The sequence below is a fragment of the Xiphophorus maculatus genome, chromosome 22 (genome assembly GCF_002775205.1).
Source record: "Xiphophorus maculatus strain JP 163 A chromosome 22, X_maculatus-5.0-male, whole genome shotgun sequence".
Lineage (NCBI taxonomy): Eukaryota > Metazoa > Chordata > Actinopteri > Cyprinodontiformes > Poeciliidae > Xiphophorus > Xiphophorus maculatus.
Genome location: NC_036464.1, coordinates 10,500,921 through 10,517,199, shown reverse-complemented (window position 1 = coordinate 10,517,199; position 16,279 = coordinate 10,500,921). Strand labels below are relative to the sequence as shown.

At 39.2% G+C, this 16,279-nt stretch overlaps 1 protein-coding gene across 1 annotated transcript; it reads left to right on the top strand.

The window, feature by feature from the left end:
- The first annotated feature begins 4,954 nt into the window (after positions 1-4,954).
- Positions 4,955-15,982, top strand: lhcgr (luteinizing hormone/choriogonadotropin receptor). The gene is made up of 12 exons (XM_005806813.2): positions 4,955-4,972; positions 5,101-5,293; positions 5,597-5,668; positions 9,486-9,560; positions 9,817-9,891; positions 10,769-10,843; positions 11,129-11,206; positions 11,379-11,447; positions 11,872-11,946; positions 12,731-12,919; positions 13,303-13,356; positions 13,913-15,982. The coding sequence occupies exons 2-12, from the start codon at positions 5,124-5,126 to the stop codon at positions 15,060-15,062; spliced, it is 2,082 nt and encodes a 693-aa protein (XP_005806870.1). The 5' UTR covers positions 4,955-4,972; positions 5,101-5,123; the 3' UTR covers positions 15,063-15,982.
- The last annotated feature ends 297 nt before the right edge of the window (positions 15,983-16,279 follow it).

Genomic DNA, 16,279 nt, shown 5'->3' with positions numbered 1-16,279 from the left:
TCACTTCAACTGATGACAGCATTACAGTGACAAGACAATAATATCACAGCATACAACATATGGAAATAAGAAGACGACTAAATTGTCTTATTTAACTCCCTCATGCAGCCCAGACAAAATTGAAAATCTGCTCTCACTCAGATTTGAAAATCATGTCTGGAGGCTGATCCAAGTGAAGGTTTAATAGCTGGAACAGCTGACTGGCTCTGTGGAAAGAGCCAGGAGTCGAGTTAGGTAGAGGACTTCCAAGGCTTCTGCAGTGTGCCGTGCCTCAGCTTCGCCCAGATATGGATGAACTTTAGAACAGCTGGATGCATGTATGGCTATTACACCTTGAAGGTTTTAAAAGCCCTTTCTTTATGTTATGTCCAGTTTATTCTGGACTTTGAATAAGCCAAAGTCAAAGTCCAGAGCTAAATTCAATTAAGAATTTGTGTCAGGATTTAAATATTATTTGTTCACAGATGTTTCCATCTTAATCAGTGATGGCCAACTGACGTCCATCAAAACATGCTGTTCTGCATGAATAAGATTGAACTTTTAAAACATGCAGGACACAGACTCTTAAGGACTGGCCTTGGATAGCACTCATATCATCAGATTGAGCTTAACTTCTCTTGTAAAAAAATATATGGTAAAATTGAGTTCTCTAGAGGTAGAAAGCTATTAGAGACATCCCCAGTCAACTTGTCTCTACAACTGGAAGGTGGTTCTACACATTAGTGATTCAAGGGAGCTGAAAAGAAAACGCCATATTTTTATTTATTTACTTATTTTTTAGATTTTTACTTGTAAAACATTTTTCTACTTTACATAGCAGGGATGGAGGATCCGACAGGTTTCGACCAGTTTATTTCCCTGCCTTGATTTCTGTTTTGGATTGTTAGATCTCTTTGGTCTCAAATGGGCCAAGGTTAGCTAGAGACTATAGTTTTTGTCAAAATTGCAAAAACTTAGCTCTGTTATCTTCACCCACAGACACACAACAAGATGAATGTGAATTAAAAGCAACATTTTAAAAAAACAAAAAAGGTTTTGTTGGCTCTAGTGACCCCCATCTGAAAGTAGACGACTGGAAACAGGGCAACGAGAGAGGGGGGAGACATGCGGCAAATGGCGCCAGGCTGGGAATCAAACCTGCGACCACCGCTACGACGACCAAGTCCCCAACACGTGGGCCACGTCCCGTCCCTGTGTCACCACACCACCCCCATTAAAAGCAACATTAAGAGATCAGCTGCAGCCCAACATCTCAGAAACAACAAAACAATAACGACCGCAAAATTGTGTTGTGAATGTTCACAACAACATTGATTTAAAATGGCGTATCTGTGTCCACATGTGTTGCGGTCTAGCTTTTGCTGAGCAAACTGAAAATTATTCAATATGCTTTTCAAAAACATGAGTTTTAAGAGAAGGAAAAGAATAAAACATTCAACAGTAAATTTTGTCCACCGCCAGAGTTAACGATATGCGAAGTGAGTGGGACGAATAGTTTTACTAAACTACAAAGGAAGAGTAAGCAGCAATGCCAAAAATATGAACAACACCCAGTTTCAACCCTAAAAAATCTAAATAATATCAAAATGTAAATGTTAAAAACACACAGTAATGCAAGTGCAATAGTGTCTTAGCCACCCGTGCAACCTTTTAAATTAAACTGCAGTCAGCATCGCTGCTCTGCGTTTAAAATGCACTGAACCAACAGCCGGTGAGGAGGAAAAGCAAGGCTCATTTCATCAAGCCAAAAACATAAATTCAGTCCTGCCTTCTATGTTTTATGGTCATAATCTGTGCTAGAGCAAATATTCCCTCTTGACTCCTGCAATCTGTTGTCCCTGCGTCATTTCTGGTATCTAATTTTTGTAAGTCTGATGGATTCCATTGGATTCCCCATGACAGGCAATTTGCGAACCGTCATGGACTAATAATAAAACTAAAATGCCCAATAACTTATTGATACGTCCAGGTTATGTGTTTTTATAAATATTAAGATGTTTAATATCTGACACTTTGATGAATTGCTTTTATTCAGGATCAGATGATAATATGACAACATTTTTTTTAGAATATGACCATTTTTTTATTAGCCTGATAGCACTGTTTTTTTTTATTATTTATCATACAACTATTGCGCAATGTCAGTTGATTAATTCAGCATAAAGAAGGTGTATCGATGTGTGGCTGCTTTTAATAACTTAAATATTAGCTCATCACGACCATCATTAGTTTACTAAGAATTTGTTTTGGCTGAATAATTAACTTTTTCCATAATTGTTTGCCTTTTGTGGTGTACAAAATGTAATGTTCTTAAATATTTGTCGAAGTTAAACATTCGTCTTCGCCCTTGGACTCCATCCCTGTTTCACAGTCATGCACTGCTTTGACTTGGACTGAGACAAATGGCAAATAAAGTACACTAGGCTTTGTGATGACAATGATGCGCGAGTTCAAAAGTTATAAGTACTTATGCAAGACACAGCGTCTTCCAAAGAGTGAACATGATCTAAGATTCTTTATGACGCTGCAAAGTGTAGACATGACCTCGGTCCTCTGCAGATGAATTGTTGTTTGTCTTCTTACAGATGAGGACACCATCTGAGCCTGTGGGGCTTTGGCAGGCCGAAGACATGAAATGTGTACAACATGTTCCTCACCAGTTCCGCCAAATACAGACTAGCAAAGCGACTCAAAGATTTATGAAAAAAGTCATCTGATAACCACGAAGAGACAGAAAAAGCTCCAACATGAAGTAAATTATAGGAAATAGAGACATCAACCTCCTCTGCTCTGTCTTGGAAAAGGGAGTTCAAACACTTGAGAACACCTTTCCCAAAAGGTTTGTCACGTTTAAAAGATTATTAAAGCATTGCCCTAAGAGAACTTATTTAATAACATCTCAAAACCCTGTTTCCATTTGATAGTTATTTAATCTGCATTTGATTCAAAATGATATTTTAGTTAGGACCTGCAATAAGAGGTAAGCAATATTTGTGGCCAAATTGTCAAAAATAAATCTACTTTCATAAATCCAATGTTAAGAGCTCCTAAAGGCAGCATCAGTATAACAACTGAACCGGAGCATCTGTTACAATAAGCATAACGTCTTTATTTCTGTTGTCTCCCAAGCAAGCGTGGCATTGAGAGGTGATGTAGCTTTGATTTTCTGAATTGAATCGTCTTGCTTTTCTCTCTTCCTGCTGTGCATGACCTTCTTGGTGCGAAGTGAAGCACAGCGTGGCGGTTAGCAGGAAGATGTGGGCAGATTGAAGTCCACATGCATAAATTAGCCTCCCTCTGTCACGGCTTCTTTTCTCTACAGGGTTAAACACACTGGAGCCTCTCGGTGAGTGTGCTTTGCCGTAAATCTTGCAGGGAATATGCAAGAGTCTTGCTCAACAGTACTGGGCAGTAACCTCTTCAAAGAATTGGGAGTTTATGTGTGTGCGTGTGTGGGATGGGTAGTGCTGCAGTGAGAAGAAGACGGTGATGTTGCTGCCTTGGTTACACGGGTCAAAGTGGCATTATGGGGCAGGACAAGACAGCGTAAAATGGGTTCAGGGTCGCTGGCAGCACAGCAGATTGAACTAACTACGCTGGTGACACAAAACTCTTCATCTGACAAACCTGCAATATGTGGCTTGGGTTGTCCCTAGCGATGTAAGAGGTTGTAAAAGTAAATGAGTAAAAGTGGGTCTTGATTTATTTATTGCTTAAAAACAGGATTAAAATTTGCTTTTCAAAGCCAAAAACCCAACACACTATATTAGCTGTCTTTTTTCAGAGTTCACTTGAAGTGATGTCAAAAACTTTATCTACACTTTGGCTCATAAACCCACATTTTAATAGGGTTGGCTTCAGAAATTTAGTGAGATCATTGCAGTACGCTGAGTGCTAATCTGATTAATCAGTTTTAAAATTTGTTTTTATGTATGTTTGGAATTATTTAATATCCATTTGGGATCAATCAAATATTTTTAATTTGATTGAATTATTGTACAGTTTGGGCATTCATTTGTTTGCCAGTTTTAATTTATTTGATTGAAACTGTCACAATAAGATGAAAGAAAATGACGTAGGATTTTCAAGAATAGCCCAGGAACCACCAAATTTATCTTAACCAAGAAGTTTCTAGAACACAAGCGTCACTGTCCGCTGCAGAATAAAATGTATATTTGAGACTTGGAGCCTGCTGAAAAAGAAAGTAACAGCGTATAATTTTATAAGACAAAGACTGAGCTGTTTGACTTAAAGAAAAAAGAAAACTTTTGTTGGGAGACGCCAATTTGAGACTTTCAAAATCAATAGAATTGTGCCAGTTGCCAAGCAAGGTAGATGATGGCATTCGCAATTTTTAGCAGAGCTTAAAGGTGTTGATTTTTGACCATTTCCTTCATATCTAAAAGTGGCATTTGAGGTCAATCGGTTACAATGGAAACTCAGTTGGGTTCCCCAAAAAGATACCCTTGAGATAGACATTATTAATGGATTTAGAATGGATAAAATTAGATAACAATAAGCTTCTGGATACCTCAATCCCACAGAAAATGCATGAACTATGCTTAGTTTGTTGTTGTTTTCCAGAAAGCCAATTGATTTAAAAATGTCTGATAAGAAGAGAGGACAGACATCCAGCCAGAATTAAGCCCATTTTACAAATACTAACCATAATAGGCACTGAACGCTGTAAAGAGCATAAAGTTACATTCCTCCTGTAGTTACACCAAAGTGACTTCATCAAATCTCCTACAATCAGCTTTCATGCTCACCACCCACCAAACGTCACGCAGGTTCTGCTCTGCAGTCAAAAAAAAAGAAAAAAAGAGGTTGGGGTTTTCACTCAGATCAGACTTTCACAGGGTGAACAACCTCACAATTACAACAGTCCCTGCATCTGATCCAAGAGCTCAAGGAGAAAGAAAAAAAAACTGAGTAGAGGAGAGAGACTATTTAGCCTTGTACCTCTGGCCTGGTAAGATAAAGCCACCCTGAGGGTTGTTTTATCATCAACTTCAAAAAGATTGTGCAGGGGTTTTTTTTAATATAGTTTTTTTTTTCCATTTGTGTGTTAATATTATTTTTCTAATTTTCATCCCGAAGTGAGCTCTGGCCCGTTGTCAGGCATGGCTCCCCGGGCAGTCTGGCTCCTAGTCGCGCTGTCCGCTGTCCTGAAGCTGCACTCCTGCTGGGCTTATACCTGTCCGGCCATCTGCCGCTGCAGCGCCGACACGTTTCAGTGCAGCAGAGACACTCAGCTGGCCTCCAGGACCGCAGCAACATCTGTGCTGCGACTGTAAGTAACCCAGCTTGTCTCTGGCTTTCAACAGGTACAAGTCACAGAGAGGAGTCTTTCCTTTCAGCTTATGCCATCCTCTTTTTACTCTCCGCTGCGTTCAGTCCCTCTTCAACTTAACTTTTTTTTATTTTATTTTACTGTCACTGTAAAGTTCCTCTTAGCACAGTTTTATATGATAAATGTAGAGTAATCCTGAGAGACAACTTAAAGAGACATTTTTGCTGCCTATTTTCCATTTTATTTTTTTTATATGTCGCAGTATAGCTGTGGATTTAACTGCTTTCCTCATGAATCTTACAGAAGGCTCACCCAGCTGCCCTTGAAACAAGTTCCCACTCATGCCTTCAAGGAGCTGATCAACATTACCATAATGTAAGTGGCTTTCTCCTTTACATATAAAAGGAAATTTAAAGTGGTGGATTTATATTAAATTCAATTAGGGGGGTTAGAGAGAGACTCATTTTCTTTTAAACATAACAGTATGCATAAGAAAATAAAACGTTTTAATCAGTGTAATTACTCATTTCGCAAAGTAGTGCTAGTAAATACATGTTGCCAGACTTGCACAGTGACCTTAACTGAAAATGTATTTAACATTCTGACTAATGTTGAATGAAATTTATGTAAATAAAAAGCCTACTAACCTGAAAATACATCACCACTGGCCCTTTTCCGTGTGGGACGTCAGTATTTAATATCTTTCTGGCAATGTAAGGCATTATGAGACCAATGATTTATTTTATAAGACACAACACAATATGCTTCCAATTCTTTAAATTCACTCTGTTTTCCTGCTTATTGACGATCAACTCAGTTTTTAACATTCTAACGTTAAGCAATTTTAATATTTGTGCTAAATCTTTGTGAGTACTCACTAGCGTTGCGTGATCTCAAGAAAATATTTAATTGTGATACTAATGCTAAACTTTGCGATGTTAATATAAGTTGGAATAAACATTTTCTTACCGTTTCGTTATCATTAACAGTATCTTAGCCACTAAACCTATTCATCAGATGTAATACTACAGATCCAGGTTCCAGTATATTCATACACACCCACTTCTACTTTGTTATTGGTCAACCACACACTTTTTGTAGTTATCAACAAGCTTCTGGACTGGGTATCTGAAGACTTTTTTGTCACATTTGATAGATTTTTTTCTAAGTTCTCAAGCTCAGATCCAGGTATTAAACATAGTACATAAACATTCTAGAAACTTAAAGTAGGTTTCCTCGTTTAATTTATTCCAAAACCAGTTTTAATTTTAGATGGTTGTTAGAACATCCAACCAGCCATCTGAACCAATTTGTCAGCAACAATGAAAGAAAATTGGTTAGGATGAACAGGAAAATCCAGGAACCAACAACGCTCTATCGATCATGAAGTTATTGAAGCACCAGTCTGTGTTACCAGAGAGGCAACGTTCATAACCTTCACAACTTTTGAAAACCCACCAGCCCAGCAGAGCTTTGTAGTCTCCCTCAATTTGTCGTTTTCTGTTTCTGGTCCAACAGCTTTGAAAAAACAGTCTTCTCTATGATTAGCACGTCGTCTCTGACCTTGTTCAAAACCAAACTCAAGACCCATTTATTTAAACAAGTTTTTAATGTTTGACTTTTAGTATTCTTTACTTTTTTAACATAGTTGTATTATTTAGCTTTTACTTTGTACTGCTTCCTTTTTATTGCGTTTTGTATTTGTTCTTACTTTGTAAAGCAAAACAAGGCATTGTTGGAAGGCGTTATATATAAAGTTTGAAAGTGAAATATCTTCTGCAGAAAAACATTCACTGTCAGATGAGCTAAAGATGTATATATCTGACCCAATTATCAGAAATCTTGTGATTGCAGAAGATGGAATAATTAAACCAGCTCTAAATTTATCTCCACTTCCCAACCACAACAAGTGACTGGTTGAAACTTGGGCAAAGTTGCTTATTTTAAAAGAAAAATTACCCGAAACCCATCAAATCTGTTTTTTTGAAAAGACAAAATAAGCTAAGATTAATCTTTTAGAAGGGCTTTACCTCAACCCTGTTAAAAATTTGTTGACTATGGTTAACAGCTAAGCCTATGCAAGTCAAAAATCCTTTTAAATGGATTCCAAACTTTGAATTTGATTCTGTTTTAAGAAATTGTGACCATGTGTTACTTGCATTAAATAGATCATACATTGTTGTCTGATCCATTTGATTTATTCTTGAAACAAGCATAAGTCAGATGGATCATTATTCATCAGCCTGACAGGATTATTATTATCCTGGTCATGATGAGTGGATGTAAACTTAAAAAAGCCCTCAGATTCAAATTAGGAACATCTGTTATGGATCATGTGTTCCAAGGATCGGAATCAGATTTAAAGTTAAAACATAAAATTTAAAACTGTCTTAGTTGTAATAAACTCAAAATACATTCAAAGTGTTTTGAGTCATTCTTCTCCCTGGACTCTCATCGATTTATATATTTCCTTTTGGTTCTGAAACACACATAATTTTCATCATTGTGGGATGATGAAACACGAGTTAAACGTTGCTTCAGCTCCTCTTCTTGTCAACATTTTATTAACAAGCATGTTTCTTTAAAAGCAATTGCTTGCGGTTGAAATTGATATGTATTGCAGACGTATCAATGTTAGACCATTGGTCATTAATCGTCAACAGAAACTGACCAAATCAAGACTTTCATGGCGATGTTAGAGAAGATTAGGACCACCAACTGACTCCTGAACAGTGTATCATTCATGTACTACCGCCCAACTGTCAAGTTCAAACATCTCAACTCTCTTACACATAGAGCAGCCCAGAGCAAAAAAAAAATCCTCCCTTTATATGGAAGGGGTGACTTTAATGGAGCCCGTGGGTTGTAAAATCCCCTGGAGCTCAGCGGTGGATGTCTCAGCAGCATAATTATCCTCGGCACAGCAGCAAATCCGCCAAGAAATGACTTAAAAGAACAAACCCAAGTGTTATGTTATCACTTTGTCATATTAATCACACAGAAGTGCTGCAGGGGACCGCGATCAAATCAGGTGAGAAAACCCTGAAATGTGGTGAAACTAGGGAAACGGCGCACAGAAAGAGGGGGCAAGTTGGAAACCTGTGGTTACTTATGCAAAATGCCCACTTGAACTCAACTCTGAGAGGAGACACCTGGGCTCTAATCGTCCATGTTTCCTTTTTTTAAGTATCAAAATTTTTTGCATGTGACTATGTGACTTTTTCATGCTGTGCTGAGCATGTTTGACTTTGCTCTGTTCCTCAGGGACACGCCTTATCAGTCTAAGATACTTATTGTACTTTAGTCTGATCTGCTAAATGGAGCCCAAATTTAGTCTGTTTTAATATAAAAGAGGTCCCAACTGTCCAAGTAGCTTTAAACCTAAATGAAATGGCAGTTTTACAGCTGCAATCCTTCATTTCCTCCTCGTCATTAAGTCTGTAATGGTAGACTGACATGACAGTGTGCTTTTGTCAATGGTGATGCATGCTTGAAATCACAGCAGCACTTCATTTAGGCGATCATGTGAAGAAGCTTTTTATGACCTCTAAGCAGTAATTATGACACTATATGTGAAGCAATTAAGAGACGGGATGAAGGGAACGAGGATCCGCGGTACAGATGGAGTAGTTTAATTGTTTCTCGGTTGAAGATAGAAGGACGTCGAAGTTAGACGTGCAAAAGGTATCGGCTGATTACAGCTGAGCGACAGTCGAAAATGATGATTGTAGGCAGAAGATGGAGAACGTTTTACGAAGTCAGCCATCACACAACAAAGTAATCAAGGACGAATACAAAAGAAAAAAGGTCTTGGTAACTTTGTCTCCATGTCTTTGTTTAGTCCTACTTTTCCAACATCTTCACCTACTCTTGTTGACCCAAAAGCATCTGTGATGTATGTTTGGAGCTTTTCCACACATGAGTTCCTGGCATGTGAGTGCTAGTGGCCTAGAAAACGTGAATTGGTGGTGGGATTTTGTTTTTGGAAATTTCCCTGATGGTTTGCATTGGTGTATCAATCATCCCCGTCCTATTTTTACTCTGAATGCATTAAAAGTTAAGCATTCCAAATCAAACCTAACACAGAAGGGAAAAAAAAATGTTTTATTTACCAGCTTCATGTGAGATAATTCCAGTGTATGTTCTTAACTAATGACTGAAAGAGACTCATTCTTTTTTTGTTGTTTTGCAGAGAGATCTCCCAGAGTGACTGCATCACACATATTCAGAAGCACGCATTTTTCTCCCTCCACAGTCTGGTGCAGATGTAGGCTAAGCAACATTTTTACCTTATACGAAATACCCCCCATCCACTCCCTGCATATCAGTTTCAAACATGATTGAAGAAATATTCATTTGCATGTCATTTATGTTTCATTGGATTATTCTGTCAGTTACAAGGCAGAGTGTTTAATCATTGAGTTTCAGTGCAGCTGATACATAAATATTTTGTGTGAATGTGAACGCTTTTGCATGTCAGACATAGCAATTACTGATTTGTTTCCCAATTATTGTTTCTGCAGCTCAGTGCAGAATATCAACAGTCTGAGGGTCATTGAAAGGGGAGCCTTCACGGATCTGCCCAGGCTGGAATATTTGTAAGTAACTTTCTTTTGTTTGTTATGCATAAAGACGTGACGATAAGTTTTGGGATTCTGATGTTTTCACTGCAAAAACACAAAATTTGCCAAGTATTTTTGTCTAGTTTGTCAAGCAAATATCTTAGTACACTTTAAATAAGACAACACTAACTCAAAAAGTAACTTTCCAGCAAGATATATTACTTACTTACATAAATAATTCTTGAATATTTCCGAAAAAAAGTCTTAGTTTTACCAACAATTAAAAAAAAATTTTGCCAGTGGAACTAGTACTTTTTTAAAATCTATACTTCAGAATTATTTACTTAAAATAAGCTTATATATCTTGCTGAAAAGTTGCTTTTAAATTTGTCTTGTCTCATTTCAAGTGATAGATATTTGCACTAGAAAGTAGCCGAAACAGTAAAATCTTGAGTTTTTGCCGTGTTAAAGCTTCCAAAAAGAGACTTGGAATAAATTTCATATTTATTTCACATGTATTTACAAATGATCCACAGAGGATGAACCCAATGAAAAAAACTCTAATTTTACAATTATGTGGCCCTAAAAATGTGCTCCCCCGTGAACATACCAGGTTTTTCTGATGTAAACAAATGAGATCTTAAAAAACAGAAAATAGAGTATTTTCCACCTTTCCCATTACAGACGCTGCAGTAGCCCGATTATATAAATAACATTTATGAATCTATTGATTCAATTTTCTCAATAATTCTTGTACCTAATTTTAGGTTCATCTGGTCTGGAGGAAAGTGTCTGACATTTTCCTCCTGTAGCTAAATACATAGTTTGCAGAAAGTTACAAGAAGCTTTGCATCATTTTTATATGTCTTCTTATCTGTTCATGGTCGCCTGTATCTGCCACTTGTCAATGCAGGAGCATCTCAAACACAGGCCTAACACACTTCCCAGACTTGACAACCATATCCACCCTGGCATCAGATATCATCCTGTGAGTATTTTCATTTCAAATCGGAGCTTCTCTGCCCCAGCTTAACGTACATTTGCAAGTCATAAAATGCCTTTTCCTTAGGTCACATTTTTGGACAAGAGTCATTGCCTCTAAGCTCAGTTTTACTTTTATTCTGTCAATGTCACACTGCTATCAACCCTGACTGGTACTCTGTCTCACTGTGACGCAGTTCAAACAGCCCTTATTTGTATAAATATGCATAATTTAGTCTAACCGAGAATGGAGCCAAGCAGCCTAAATGAGCGTTATCTCCTCCGCCTGCAGAGAAATGGCAGACAACATGAGGATCGACATCATTCCTGCCAATTCCTTCCAGGGCATCACAAAGGAATATGTCGACATGTGAGTGCAGAGGCCTTATTCTCTTTGTTGCTTCATTATCTGAGCTAAAAGCAGCAATTTGTCACTATTTGTTTCGTTGATGCATGTTTGCATATTTAAATGTTCGGCTCGCTGACCTTGGCAATATGTGCCACTGGCGAAGAAGTAGAATTAATAAGCGTGTCCTCAACAGGAACCTGGTTAGGAACGGCTTCAAGGAAATAAAATCTCATGCGTTCAACGGGACCAAGCTCAACAATCTGTAAGCAGTTTGGATTATTTAGAAATTTGCCTCATGCTAATGCAATATGCTGCAGCAAAGCAGCCTGTTGCAGCTAAGTGAAAAAGGATTTCCTACTCCAATCATAAATTACTAATCGTACCAGTAAACAACCCTTATGTAAGACTAAACAAAGATTGGAAGCCTCGTTGTTTTCTTGCCTTGTTCCATAATGTTGAATGTCAATGAAGATGAGATCCATACAGACACCCTGCAGTCTAAAAATAAGACCCATCCTCCTCAGTGCTGGCTTCAGAGAACAATAAGGAGATGAATAAATACACTGGGGGCAGCGTTGGTCATTATTATGTCATCTCAAGTTTCCGTTCAAACTGTGTGTGAAGCAGAAAACTGCAGCTTGGGTTTGAGGTTACTTGTGTTGCATTTTTCTTCATGTGTTTTGTAGAATATTGAGAGACAACAGGAACCTGCGTCATATTCAGGAAGATGCTTTTGAAGGAGCCACAGGTCCAAGCTATCTGTAAGTGTTCCTGTAATTTCTATATTTTCACCAATATATGGTGTTAAGGGATGTTTCAACAGATTTTTGCACAAATGCGTTCATCTACACGTATTTGAACGTTTTATAAATTTGCTCATAATCACAAAAGCCATTTTAGAATCCAGTAGCATATATTCGCCGAGTGCATCTGATGCACCATTTTCAGCTGAGAAAGTGATCACAACATTCATTACAAACTTTTAATTTCGAAGGGCATAAAGATAAAATTCATTAGAATAGATTCATATTGCTTTTCTTACACCATGGCTAGGTAAGCACAGTTCTCCAGACTTAAACATCCCTGGTAAAGATGTAAGATCACTGAAAATAAATTAATCTTCAGTTTACAACGTTAAATCTCACATGCCAGAAATTTTAAAAATTATTCCCTAATTTGATACGATTTATTTAGTAGAGAAAATTGGTCCAACTTTGAGTGGAACATCCAACTTATTTCTCTTGATTGTTTCAGAATTTCTAAACATCTTTGCCTCTGTTGGTTTATTTTAATAAGTTTAAAATGAATGCAGTCAAATAGAGAAGCAAAGAAGAACCCCGATGTTGCGTTTCTTTGCACAGAAATATATTAGTTAACTTCCCTTGCGGATAGACTGGCTTTGTAAAACTCCTGCTGAGCTCAAATTGAAAATGAAAAACACCCAGAGATCAAGGTTAATCCAAAGATAGGCGGCAGCATTTTATTGAAATAAATTCCCATCGTTGTCATTTTTTCCAACCCTCTCGGTCGTGTTCTGTGTTTCAGGGATGTTTCGTCCACGGCTCTTAGTTCCCTGCCGAGTAAAGGCCTGAGTCAAGTGCTATCTCTGAAAGCCACCTCTGTGTTCTCCCTGAAGAGCCTCCCGCCATTAGACGGCCTCGCCGAGCTGCTGGAGGCCGAGCTCACTTACCCGAGCCACTGCTGCGCTTTCCACACGTGGCGCAGGAAACAAAGGTAAGCGACCAGCACTCCCAGCGATGTGACAAATCCATTTATATCTGCATAAGAGGATGCGTGCTGTGGTGGCGCAGGGGGTTAGCACGCCCCAAGTTTCGAGGCCTTAGTCCTTGACGCAGACGTCGCGGGTTCGACTCCCAGTCCCGACGACCTTTGCCGCATGTCTTCCTCACCCTCCTTCCTGTCTGCCTACGGTCAAAAAATACGAGCCACTAGCGCCGCAAAAACTCTTCGGAGAGAAAAAAAATATATATATCATAAGAGAACCAGGCCGTGTAGCCTCAATACAGAGCATCAGTCGGCCGGTAATTAGCAGTCAGCTTTATTGACAATTCTTGCAAATTAAAGTTCTCTGCTCTTTTTTTCTCCTTTCTTTCAAGGGAAAGTGCCTCAAGGAACTTTACAAAGTTGTGTGATCTCAGCAACTCCGAAATGTAAGTTGCAACCTGGATCAACATTAGAAATCATCCTCTCCGCCATCTTTAAGTCTACTTGTGTGTAATTTAATCTTGGTGTACAGACAGCTGTTTTGGAAAAGCCTGAGCTTTTCTCCTGGAGTTGGACTATCACACCGTTTACCAATAATAGCTACTGAAGTTTCAATATAAAAAAGTTTAATGGGCATTCTTACTTTTGCAAGTCACCATCTACCCTTAAAGATGTGCGAACGGATCTCAGCCTTTAACAACAACATCCATGAACTATGACGGCTCTAATAAAACGCACCAGCTGCACTTATGATTCTGGTTTTGATTAATGTTTGCATTAACAGAAGGCATTTGTATTTTTTTTTTATGTTATAATTTTGTTATGAAGAGCTGTGAGTTGGATAACATATTGTTTCATTATCTGTGGGAAGTGAACTGCTGACAATCAGCATCTATTTTGTTTCTCTAAATCAGATGAGATTAGCTTCTTGATGCTTCAGATGATACATTTCACCAGTGAGGCACAAACAACCTTTAATAACATTGTTTCTTCGTTCTTCAGGGAGCCCACAGATGATGGCATGAATCTCGTCTTCGACATAAGCTTCCAATACCCGGACCTAGAGTTTGGTTGCCATAGCAGGCCGTTCGTAATGTGCACGCCGATGCCGGATGCGTTCAACCCCTGTGAGGACCTGCTGGGCTTCCCCTTCCTGCGCTGCCTCACCTGGCTCATCACGATCTTCGCTGTGGCCGGTAACCTGGCCGTCTTGGTCATCCTGCTCATCAGCCGCCACAAGCTGACCATCTCAAGATTCCTCATGTGCAACCTGGCCTTTGCCGACCTGTGCATGGGGCTCTACCTGATGCTGATTGCCTTCATGGACTTCAACTCCCGCCACGAGTACTACAACCACGCCACCAGCTGGCAGACGGGGCCCGGCTGCAGCACGGCCGGGTTTCTGACCGTGTTTGCCAGCGAGTTGTCAGTCTACACACTGACGGTCATCAGCCTGGAGCGCTGGCACACCATCACCAACGCCATGCACGTCAACAGGAGGCTGCGACTGCACCACGTGGCGGCCATAATGGCGGCCGGCTGGGGCTTCTCCCTGCTCATGGCTCTGCTTCCTCTGGTGGGAGTGAGCAGCTACAGCAAGGTGAGCATCTGCCTGCCCATGGACATCGACATGATGGGCTCTCAGATTTATGTCATGGCCGTTCTCATTCTCAATGTGGTCGCGTTCCTAGTCGTCTGCTTCTGCTACGTATGCATCTATCTCAGCGTCCACAACCCGGAGCACGCCACCCGCCACGGCGACACCAAGATCGCCAAGCGCATGGCCGTGCTCATATTCACAGACTTCATGTGCATGGCGCCAATTTCCTTCTTTGCCATCTCGGCCGCGCTGCGCATGCCCCTCATAACCGTGTCCCACTCCAAAATCCTGCTGATTCTCTTTTACCCCATCAACTCCCTCTGCAACCCCTTCCTGTACACCATCTTCACTCGTGCCTTCAGGAGGGACATGTGCCGGCTGCTGAGCCGCTGCGGCTGCTGCGATGCCAACTCTGATTTCTACAGATCACAGACTGTGGCGTCGCAGCACACCTGCATCAACAAAGTGGCCGACAGAAAACCTCACTCGCTGAGCTTTTATGCCTATCACATTAAGATGAAGGGCTGCTTTCTAAGCAAGGGAGCGACATGATTGTCAGCGTGTGGGCTGGGAACTCAGAGGCAACATCTGCTCGCTGAAGATGCCGCGTTTGAGAATTAAGGTGAAGGTGGAGAGACTGCTGGCATCACGCATTGCAAATATCTGATAGAATCTCATCTGGTTTATTTTGCAAGCAGAAAATGTTCATTTAAACTGAGGAGGTTTGAAGGTAAGGAAAGTGCATCCTCTCTTCTGCACAGGTATTGTAAAAAGAAGCAGATAGGCAGAGAAGAAGAAAAAATGAGCTTGTTGAAGAAATGTAAAGCATCACTGTTTGTTTGTACTCTAAACTATTGCTCAATGAGATATTTAAAGTGGCTCTAAAAGGTTTACCCATCCCTGTTAAAATGGTAGCTTTTTGTGAAGTACATAAATTAGATCCATAATTTATTTCAAACCTTTTTCCACCCTAAATGTGAAACATTTTCTACAACACAGATTTGTTTAGAGGAAACTGAGGTGCAATTCTACGATTACCCACTTGCATAACTGTGCACACCTGTGAGATAATACTTAGATGAAGAATCTTGATTCAATTTAGAGCTGCATGATAACAGGAAAACACGCAATATGCAATGATATTGGTGACGGTTGCAATAATGCAGATAGACCCCAGTTAATGATTATCCCACTGAGCTGCTTAAAAGAAGAAAAAACAAACTAAACTAGCTTTTATTGGAAAAGTTGCATCTGACCAGAGTCTGCAGTTTTGGCAATGAAGCAACTTTCCAGTTTCTTAATGACTGGATTACCAAATTCTGAAATATAGATTTGATATCTATGCACAGAGGGACACACAGAACAAAATGAGACTTTTCCATTAATGAGTCTGCTTAAGACTCAAACTGTCTGAATGTGAATCGCTCAGATGAAACAAAGCCTGGGCGTTTGCAAGGAGAGTGAAGAATTAAATAACACTTCATGTAAATAACATTAAATATTTAAATGTCATTAATTTATTAAAACTGGAGATAAACAGAAATAAATGTATTTACATGTGCCTCAATGAAATTAGAATGAATATTAGAATTCATTCTAATATTTTTGACAACTTTATGTTCCTGTGCTGAACCACATCATGAATTTAAAATTTCAAAAATATATTTTAATTATTTCTGTATTTCCAAAACTAAAAATTTTATATCATTTAAAATCTTTATTTCATAAGTTATTTATTGAAACTGGGCAGTCTTTACTCTCCATACTTT

Excerpts from the sequence above, each read along its gene's own strand:
- lhcgr (XM_005806813.2), top strand. The coding sequence starts at position 5,124 with ATGGCTCCCCGGGCAGTCTGGCTCCTAGTCGCGCTGTCCGCTGTCCTG. Across the intron at positions 9,892-10,768 it reads CTGCCCAGGCTGGAATATTT|GAGCATCTCAAACACAGGCC; the intron begins GTAAGTAACTTT and ends TTGTCAATGCAG. Across the intron at positions 11,207-11,378 it reads ACAAAGGAATATGTCGACAT|GAACCTGGTTAGGAACGGCT; the intron begins GTGAGTGCAGAG and ends TGTCCTCAACAG.